Raw genomic sequence first — 10,879 nt, forward strand, 5'->3', positions numbered from 1 at the left:
TATACGCGTCATGTGGACATTGTATCTTGTCTTCTACAAGATAAAAATCACATTATTTTCAAATATAATAAGGAATGGAATTTGCGTATAAAAATTTGTTAATACAATGTTAAATACTTTTTGGCTAAGATTACGAATAAGCAAGGCATCAAGAATAAGGAACTATTGAATTCGGAGCTCGCATGGAATTTTCTCATATTTATGAAAATATGATATAGTAGTTGCTCTGCAACAGTATAATAGATTCTATAGATTCTTGGTGTCACTCTATTTGGTGGAAGACTTAAATGCAATTCAGACGATAAAGATATTGATCTTTTAGTTATTGATGTCATATATTCTTCTGCATTGTCATAGATCTGCTATCGATTTTCTCTATGGACAACGGTCGTTCTTTTGTTGTCGGTATAAAGCTTTGAGTACGTCGAATTCTCTCATTTCCTCTCAAGGGACGTGTCACGATTTGTGCTTCCAATAAAAATTGAGCCTCTTCGGCACGTTTCATCTTTTCGTGTGCCGCTCGCAACTCGGTATCCAAATGTTCTCTTTCCGCTTCTAGATGCTGAAGTCGTAATTCAGCATCTAAAAGTTGATATAAAAGAATAATGCAAAAGTAGAAATTTCCAAATAAGATAGAAATTGAAGAATAAAAATAACAATAACATCAAGAATATAAAGTGAAAGTTAAAGAAAGAAATACATAGTTGTCTAAATTTTGGAAAGAATCAAATATATTAATATAACTAATAAGATTTAAATCAGATATTGTTTTTTTCCACATACTTTTTATAGATTTTATGTACCTTGCAACTGCTGCTCGTTTTTTTTCTGCATCTGTTCAAATTCCACTCTTTTCATCTTCTCCATCTCTAGCAATTCCTGCTGCTCCAGCTGCAGTCTTTCTAATTGCTCTCTCTTTTCCCATTCTTCGCGTAGTACTCTCGCTTGTAAACTTCGTACTGTAATATATATACAGTAATTTAGATATACAAGGCATATCTAAATTATGCAATCTTACAAAAATTAGTACAATAAAAATTAGATATAGCCTTTTTTACCTATTTCCTCATCACGTAGAGCCTGTTTTTCTTCTTGTAGCAGCAACTCTAATTTTTGTTTAACATCTTCAAGTTGTTGAACTTTAGCACCTTCTTCCTTCGACAGAGTTTCTAATTTCCTAGCTTGTATTTCAGCGGCGATTCTAGCTTGCCTCTCGTGTTGAAGTTCCAACTTGGTCTCTTCTTTTTCCTGTTTAACAGCCTAACAAATAACAATACAAGTTATTGAATAAGTATTAACTAAAATATTAACTAAAACTTGTACATATTTTTTCTTCTTTAATTAATTTGTATTTACTTGTCGCAAGGATCTTCGTTGATTGGCCAAACTTCTCTGATAGCCGATCTTCTCGCTCGAATGCTGAATGGCTGTTTGTAATGCCGCGAGCCATTGGAGTCTACCTTTGTGATCCTCTGCCATTAGCTCTATGCATCTATGTTCAGGGGTGCTAAGCACGAATCTTCTATCGGGCTTTCCACTGTTTGTCACAGTATCGGCCCAACAATTAACGTTCAGTAGTATTAATCCGGATGGCTCTTTTTGTTGGGGATCTTTGTAATATGTCAATTCACCGGGACGTAATACAAACCAAAAATATCGCAATGTTGGCAGCAGGAAACCTTTCTTCATCAAATAGCCCTGCGATATTTGTAAACAAAAAATATATATATTATTATGTCAATACAGTTATGTTCGTCGTGACAGTTAAACGTTTTTAATTATCAGTCAATGATTATGATAATTGTATACCTTTTACTTGTTTCAATATTATATACTTGTTATTTTATCTCAATTTTATACATCGGACGTTATGCACACATATACTGTAATATTAATCTTTTACTTTTTTTGACTTCAAATCATAATTTATATATTTAACTACTGATAAATATTACATCATTAACATGATTTTTCAATTTTTGGAATCTGAGAACAACGAAAAATTTTCGCATTCGTCAACCAATCGCTTGACGAGCAATTTCCGTGTCTCTAATTAAACATTCATCTAGTCTGAAAAATCATCAACTCTCTTTCAAACACATAACTTTGAAGTTAAAATTTACTGCATTATAATTTTATAACTGAAGAGGATTTAAATATAAAGCCGAAACACGTAGTCATTATTTGATTGTATTATTATATATTTAATTTGAAATAGACTAAAATTAATTTAAAACAATATAAACAAATAAATAAATAATTACATAAATAACGCTTGTTATGTCATAAAAACAACAAAATAATAATGATGTCAAATTACGGTATTAAAACAAGCAAAATAAAAAATGACAAAATTTATTAAATATTCTATCAATTTATTAAATATTCTATCAATTATAACGAGAAACGTTTCAACTTTACAAAGTCCTCTTCAGTCTCCTTAGTAAACATATAAAAATATAACTTTTTTGTCAACCATAGTCCGATAAATCAATTAATCATTAATTTAATCACACAAAATTTAATCATATATTTTTTAATATTCTTTAATATTCTTACATGCCCTTTGTAATATATTATTACATTTTTTATATATATTTTTTTTACACTTACGCGCGTGCGCTTGAAGCCGAAAATTGACAGTTTAGGTTGACCTATATTATATCTCGCGATGTTTTCTTTTCAACTAACTTTCTTATACTGTTCGTTTACTTTCTGCGACTAGTGCTGCCCAGCGTGGTGCCTTCTTCCACCATGCTGCCAAGAACATCTTTCTCATACATATATAAGGTATCCCATTTTAAAACTTCTACGCGATTATTTCAGAAAGAAGGCGTTTATCGAAAAAATGTTTCAGACAAAAGTTGTTTGATTCGAAGGAGGACATAAGATAGTGCCATCGATTTGACCTAGGATCGTCCTCTGAAGGTCACCTTCAATTTTTTAAATGGAATTATGTAATTTTTTTTAGATAACGTGATTCCTCTAATTATTTTGCAGCATATATATATACACACACACACACACACATACACAGGGTGTCCCATTTTAAAACTTCCACGCGATTATCTCAGAAAGAAGGCGTTTATCGAAAAAATGTTTCAGACATAAGTTGTTTGACTCGAAGGGGGACATAAGATGGTGCCATCGATTTGACCTTGGATAGTCCTCTGAAGGTTACGTGAAGGTCACCTTTAATTTTTTAAATGGAATTATGTAATTTTTTTTAGATAACGTGATTCCTCTAATTATTTTGCATATAAAGGATGGGTCCAGTTAAACTGCCAACTTCCGGCTTCAAGCTACAAACAGAATGCTTGGTCTATACATGTGTATATATATATATATATATATATGTCGTTGGTGTGTATTGCACATTAGGCCTGTTGCGGGATTCTCTAAACGTTTTTTCGATAATTGTTGTTATCGTTAACTAGCGACAGCCAATGAGAGCCGCGCTTTCTTTTAGGATTGTCCTGCCATTGGCTGTCGCTAGTTAATGATAGCGACAATCATCGATAAAACGTTTAGAGAATCCCGCAACTGTTCTTTTTGGCTAAACTTTTGCATCAGTTCTTTCATCTGTTTTCCTTTTCTCTTCTAGAGAGAAAAAAAAGAAAAATGAATTGATGCAAAAGTTCAGTCAGAACAGACATATTATTACACATGACATTACATGTACGCACACATATACATATATTTCATTGTAATGCACACGTTGCCTCTTAAGTCAATATTAGATTACCCAGTTTGCAGACCAAACCGATTTTGATTTTCGATTCATAATAAACCAATCATAATCAGTCAGTCATTGCGATTCGTTCATTATGGTTGGCAGTCATGTCAGGTTGGTCTATAAAATCAGTAATCTGACTCTACGGGCTTTACAATTGTATAAACATACGTATTGTTTGTTTTGTCTTTCGGGAGCTGCTTGAACGAGTCGGGAGTCGCTCTGAACCAACTCAGCGTATTTGGATGTGATCCATTTAATGCTGCAAATGCTTCGTTGCAAATCAATCAGAAGAAAGAATTTGACGAATTGATCAATCAAAGAATGTTTCGAGGTATTTAGAGCATGAAATAGATCGCACCCAAGTACGCTGGGTTCGTTCGGAACGACTCCGAGCAACTTCCGAGAGACAAAACGAACAATGCGATACGTTCGTAACATGAAGTGCGTCCAGAATTACGTATGAAGCGCGTGATGTATCATTTAATCTTTCTTTATTGTTTGGTGTGACCAACAGAGACAAATGAGGCATCATGCGCTTCATACGTAACTCAGAACATACTGCATTACAGATAGCATGCGTTTAGAGGAAGGCTGATCAATCTGAATCAAATTTTTTTAAATTTATTAGCAAAATTGAGCAAAACATTGATTTACCTTTTTCACCACATTATCTATGTAAATCTGGTAGAGATCATCAATCGCCTCTGATAACGCCATAATGTCCAAAGTATTACCACCACTATATTTGGATTCCAAAACTGCCAGAAATGTGGAAAACCTTTCCAATACATTTTTTTTTATAAAGAAATTGTGTTTTTTATATTTTTATCATTGCGACCAGTATGACAAGTTAAAAACAACAAGTTACCTAAATGTCCCAATAGCTGCTGATAGAGCCGAGAAATCTGCCGCGTCCCATTGTAGACCCAAGGACATTACTAGATGGGAAGCGATTCGCGCTACCTCGTCGCCATGCATTATCACCTGCGTCATCAAAAGCGTTATTGAACATTGCAAAAGATACTTATTTATATAATTTATTATAAGCAATCAATAACCAGATAAGAATCTGTTGCATCTGAATCTGTCTCGGCCAGCAGACAGTAAATTCTGAACAATTGGTAAACACTGTGATCGTCAAAAACTGAATGAGATCTCTCTAGATAGATCTTTTTACAAACCAACCAGCAAATCTCATCTACTCCTTCTTCCAACGTCTTCAGTATTTGTACAGAGGTTGCATCAGTTACAGAAGAGAATACCTGAAGTGATAATTACTGTACAGATTGCATCAAGCTGGATGAGCAAAAATGAAGCAAATGCTCTTGAATGAGTAAAGGTAGAAATAAAAGATATTTGAGATAAATCTTTAATGGGGATGGGGGAGGGAGAGAAAGAGAGATATTATCGGCCAAATGACGGTCAAGCAGGATTTTGGTTGCTAAATTAATATTTATTAAAGATCCAATAAGATGCTATAAGCATCATAAATTGTTAGATTGTTTGTCAATTTAACTTTGTGATATTGCTACGGTAGTTGTTTAGAGTTGCGTTGTAAGTCTGAAGAATTTTCGGCACGCGATTGGAGGAACTACATACGTGGTAAATAAAAATTCACACATTAATTTAGCAACCAAAATCCTGCTTGACCGTCATTTGGCCGATAATATTTCCTTATTGTCTTAGAATTTCGACGGTCCAATAAAAATCGTAATTTTAAAGAGAGATATGTTTAGAGATATACATTTTGAAAATAAAGCAGAAGTCTTTACATATTTCTTAAAAACATCATAAAATTTCAAAAACATTCATATGTATACATCTCTATATAAAATTCTATCATTTCTTTAAATAATTAAGAGAAATGGCATTTGCTTCATTTTGTCAATACACTACTCAAAAAAATTAAAGGATCACTTGTTCCACCCTGTAAAAATGGACAAATTTTAAGATAAGATAACTTTGTCAAAAATCATCGTATCGAGATGATTAAGAAAACATTCTAAAGCTCGAAATCTCTACTTTTCAGACCAGTACTTCAAAAAACAGTCTTTTTGATATTTCATGAAGTTACAAAACATAAATAAAAGTGCATCAAACCAAAAATTTTTTATGAAATTTGCAAAGTTCCACGGAGCCAAGTAAAAATTGTACACAAATATGGTTTAAAACTTTCGAAAGAGTGAATCTTTACCTTTAATTTGCTTTTTTATCGACCTTTGTACGTTTTTTTCTCATCGAGTTATTCAACGTTAAAATAAAAATCATTTTTATTTTAACGTTAAATAACTCAATGAACAAAAAATCGTACAGAGGTCAATAAAAAAGCAAATTAAAGGTAAAGATTCACTCTTATGAAAGCTGTAAACCGCATTTGTGCACAATTTTTAGTTCGTGCGGTGGAACTTTTCAAACTTAGTAAAAAAATTTTAGATTTGACGCATTTTTATTTATGTTGTATAACTTGACGAAATATCAGTAAGACCGTTTTTCAAAATATCGGTCTGAAAAGTAGAAATTTTTAGCTATAAAATTCTTTTTTAAACATCTTGATACAATGATTTTTGATGAAGCTATTTTATCTTGAAATTTGCCTGTAGTTTCTCAACAAAATTAGAGTCATTTAATATTAGCAAAAAGGGTCATTTTTACTTCATGTTGAATAACTCCGTGAAAAAAAAATCGTACAAAGGTCAACAAAAACTCAAATTAAAAGTAAAAATTCACTCTTTTGAAAGCTGTAAACCGCATTTGTACACCATTCTTACTTGGTTCTATAGAACTTTGCAAATTTCGTAAAAAGTTTTCAGATCTGATGCATCTTCATTTATGTTTGTGTAACTTTATGAAATAATACGATTTTTTAAGTACAGGTCTGAAAAGTAAAGATTTCAAGCTTTAAAATGCTTTTTAAAAAATCTTGATACAATGATTTTTGACAAAGTTATTCTCTCTTGAAGTTTGCTTATTTTTGCAGGATGGAACAAGTAATCTTTTAATTTTTTTGAGTAGTGTATGTATATATACGTGTGTGTATATATATATATATACACCATATAGCTCAATATACATGCATTTTAAAAAAGATCTTACTTCCTTCTGTAAATAATAGATGTATTGATCAAACGTTAAACTTTGCGTACTTCGGTAATGCTCTAGGCCTTTTTCTACACCATACAAATCCATCAAGGTACCAATGTTAGCTGTCAACACCTGTCAAAATAAAATACTGAAATGAAAAAATGTCGAAGAAACAAGAAAAAAAGAAATTATAGACGATTGCACGAATTATATTGTCGAGCTGTCCAAACTAATTTTCTTGATTTTATGAGACATTTAATTATTCAAAGTTTCACCTTTAATTTGGATTTAGCGACCGTGTTGGTAGCATCGACCTGAAGAGCGTGAAATGCATGCCAAATACTATTGGTAAGGTTTTTGAGTAAATATGCCATGGCAATCGTCTAACGAGTAACGATTAACGACGACTAATGATTAACAAAGCCGGCAGCAACAGGTGTCCACTTCCGTTTTTCTACTTGAGTATTCCTCTGTATTCTTGTGTTCGTTTTTCGTGATCTATCGCGTCTGTTTATTACTCCTGCCCGATATTTGAAAGCACATATTTATCTCTCGTCTGAGTAGCCACGAATGGCGCGTATCTTTTTCGCTCTCTCTTCCCCGTCACGCTCTTTGCGCTTCCTAAGATATCAATCCATATCAAACCTCATCAAGTCCTGTCATATCATCAGCTCTGCCAGCCTGCCACTCTTGAGTCTCAACAGTCTCAATAGGCCTGTTCTTTTTGGCTGAACTTTTGCACCAGTTCATCTTTTTTCCTTTTCTCTTTTCCTTGAGAAAAGAACAGACCTAATATTCTCAATCAGTCGACCATTGTTCGGCGTGGTTCGGCCTTGACTCGACAGTTGCTCGGTACTAGTGTCCCTAGGGACACTAATTCGTTGAGATCGATAAGCCAAAAATGAAATGGGTCCTTTTGTTGATTTTACAAGTTTGTTTCGTTGGAAATACAGTTGGTTCGTTAGGTGACAAATCGCAGGTATACAACCAATGTCTAGCACGGTGTCGCAATAACAACTGCAGAAATGGTAATAATTGGGCTGGCGATTTTTTTCTCCTGAATTCTTTATACCTATTTCCTTGATACAGCGTTTTCGATAATTTCGTTCAGTAGATTTGGACTCGAGATCGATTAACCCGAAAGTACCATGACCCCGTCCAATCAGAAATTAAAGTAGAGTGGTGACGTCGTTAATCGACCTTGTGCTCAAACCTTGAATCGGTTCGAATCCATTACGATTAAAAAAGATTAAGTATTAGAAAACTATGCTCTTAGATTATATACTATTTAATTATATATATTTATACAGAGTATACATATACTTATATAAAATATTAACAAATTAAAATGACGTTAAAGACAACATTTGTATATGCAAATATAATACTTAGATACTTATGTGAGGGTATAACAAAGTTTCTTTTATTATCTTTACACATTACTAGTAATATATTTATAAAATGATTGTCATGGTTATCTAGAATTATAATAAACGTAAATCTTTGATGTAATTCATTATCCTTATTTTCTCTTCTCCTTCAGTCTCTTTTGCTCAGAATACATATCTCGAATCCAATGAATATTAGGTATGATACTGATCAGTCAAGATACTCCATGTACTGTGTGTTTCAGCTAGTATACATAATATTTCAGTATATATCATATACATAATATTATACATATATATGTGCTTACATTTATCATTTTATATGTATATGTAAAATAATATAATCTGTTTTCTATTCTCAAGTGTATCATATCTATTTATTATAGGGTCAAAAATACTTTTCTACAATTTGTTAGTACATGTATAGTTTCTTTTTGGATGCTGTTTTATTTGTAAAAAAGATTTCTGTTTTTGAAGGTTTAATATTTAACAATTTAAAATATTTTATACAATGCATGTTGTAGAAATAGATTTTAAGGAACAACCTTCTTTATTCTTGAGCTTACTATACTGGTCTTGCAAAGAAGATTGTAGTTATATTTGTATATGGAGAACCGTTGATTACTTTATATCTCATGGTTTGAACATACCACAGTTTCATGGAAAAGTAAGCTAAATATGTAACCGTAATCTTTATATGAAAATATTTAATTACTGAAAAAAAAATAATGTCTCTACATAATATTTTCATTTGTTCATATAACATTTATGATAATCTATTTTATATAAATAATGATGATTATTCTTGTTTCTGCAGTGGCCATTCATTCGCTTGTTTGGATGTCAAGAGCCTGCTTCAGTTTTATTCTCTATACTAAATTTGTACACACATTGGATAATGTATCGAAAATTTAAAGGAAGGATAGACAAAACTAATCCTATGTTCTATGCTTGGACGTATTTCAATATTGTAAGTTCAGTATATATATATATACACACACACACACACACACACACACAAGTGTTTAAACATAGCAAACAATTGTTTACATATACATTTTTCATCTTTTGGAATTTCAAAATTCTTTTTAACCTAGTTGATAAACATTATTCATTGTAAATTCTATTTTGAACACATTATGTGTTGTAATGAATTCTAAATACATGTCAAATATAATATCTATATTATAGTAATCTTTAAAATTTAATTTTCTGGAAAACTCTTCAATTATTTAAAACTTAAAGATTATCTATTTCTTATAATTTTTTTTATTAAGAAAAGAGTTACTTCATTCCGGTAAATAAATTTACAAGTACAAAATTATATGGATTTTTTACATTTTTCTTGTGATGTTTTCAAGTAAATTGGCTATTGTTTAAGAATGTTATTTATCGTTAAACATTTTTCTTTTGTCTCACACATTAATTTTTGTATGATCTTTGAGTTGTAATTTGCAAAGTGTAATTTTATTGTAGATATGTTTAAACGGATGGTTTTGGTCAACCGTATTTCATTCGCGGGACTGGCCCTTTACAGAAGCTATGGATTATTCTTGTGCGTTTAGTATGGTACTTACACTGTTATATTGCATGCTTTTAAGGTATGTGCAATAAGCTTTCTAGATATAATTTACGTACTTATATATTTATTTAAAAATATATAAAATAATCATTAAATTAATATATATTTAATAGTATTAGAATTAAAAGACATGGTCTATTAATACACACGCGCGCGCATGCGTGTGTGCGAATAATTTATTAATCTTCATTATTTTATATTAAATCTAATAAACGTAATAATTATTTTTAGGATAATCAACAAGAGGACTAAAGCACTTGTTATAATAACCTGTGGATATGTGAGCATTTTGTGTACACATTTGTCGCATTTATGGTCAGGCAGAATTAATTATGGTTATAATATGATGCTTAATGTAGCGATAGGTAAATTTCATATCACAATTGTGCATATTGTATTTATAAGAAGATAACAAAACGACATTATGAAAAATTGAATCGTTTACAATTCCAGGATTCGCGACTGTCGTGATAACAATGCTGTGGTGGTACTTTAACCGCATTAAGTTGCCTTATTTGTACTTAATCGCTTGGTTCAATATATTAACTACTTTTGTGACTCTACTCGAGTTGGCAGATTTTCCTCCTATTTTTTGGATATTTGATGCTCATTCCTTGTGGCATGCTAGTACTGTTCCTTTAACAGTATTATTATATAGGTAATTATACATATGCATTCATGTAAATAAATAATTACATATGTAAAATATGAATATATATGTATTTTCGTTATTATCTGAATTACATTTATATACATGATATAAAGTAGTTTGTATAAATCTTTTATTGAACTTTTATTGTACAATCTTTTATTATATAATAATTGAGTTTAAAAGAGCTGCGATTACACGTGTATAAATACAATTAAATAATTATGCTTTTAATTTCATACAGGTTTGTGATCACAGATTGCTGTTATCTGGAAAAGTATTGTAACAAATCATTTCTAGATGTCGATCGCCATAGGCAGTAATCTTTTTCATTATATTCATAATACATAATGCTAGTCTACATAGACCTACCTCCTTAAATACGTTTAGGGTAAGATAAAAAAATATTAATATGACTTTTAATTAAAAAAATATAGATCTAA

General features: G+C 31.3%; 2 protein-coding genes across 2 annotated transcripts in view; one reads left to right on the forward strand and one right to left on the reverse strand.

The window, feature by feature from the left end:
* Positions 1-125: 125 nt before the first annotated feature.
* Positions 126-7,567, reverse strand: LOC108774016 (differentially expressed in FDCP 6 homolog). The gene is made up of 9 exons (XM_018540020.1): positions 7,093-7,567; positions 6,830-6,949; positions 4,795-4,998; positions 4,605-4,720; positions 4,391-4,514; positions 1,357-1,698; positions 1,059-1,260; positions 804-959; positions 126-582 (listed from the first exon to the last, which is right to left on the reverse strand). Exons 1-9 carry the CDS (start codon positions 7,189-7,191, stop codon positions 332-334), a joined length of 1,614 nt encoding a protein of 537 aa, XP_018395522.1. The 5' UTR covers positions 7,192-7,567; the 3' UTR covers positions 126-331.
* Positions 7,568-7,646: 79 nt separating this feature from the next.
* PGAP3 (Per1-like protein PGAP3) overlaps positions 7,647-10,879 on the forward strand; it is an 8,388-nt gene continuing 5,155 nt past the window's right edge. The window contains exons 1-7 of the mRNA XM_018540095.1: positions 7,647-7,845; positions 8,730-8,872; positions 9,023-9,175; positions 9,682-9,806; positions 10,019-10,152; positions 10,241-10,445; positions 10,681-10,827. Coding sequence (XP_018395597.1) covers positions 7,719-7,845; positions 8,730-8,872; positions 9,023-9,175; positions 9,682-9,806; positions 10,019-10,152; positions 10,241-10,445; positions 10,681-10,759 — 966 coding nt within the window. The 5' untranslated portion in view covers positions 7,647-7,718 and the 3' untranslated portion in view covers positions 10,760-10,827. The remainder of the gene's footprint in view (positions 7,846-8,729; positions 8,873-9,022; positions 9,176-9,681; positions 9,807-10,018; positions 10,153-10,240; positions 10,446-10,680; positions 10,828-10,879) is intronic.

Source organism: Cyphomyrmex costatus, unplaced genomic scaffold (genome assembly GCF_001594065.2).
Source record: "Cyphomyrmex costatus isolate MS0001 unplaced genomic scaffold, Ccosl1.0 scaffold23, whole genome shotgun sequence".
Classification (NCBI taxonomy): domain Eukaryota; kingdom Metazoa; phylum Arthropoda; class Insecta; order Hymenoptera; family Formicidae; genus Cyphomyrmex; species Cyphomyrmex costatus.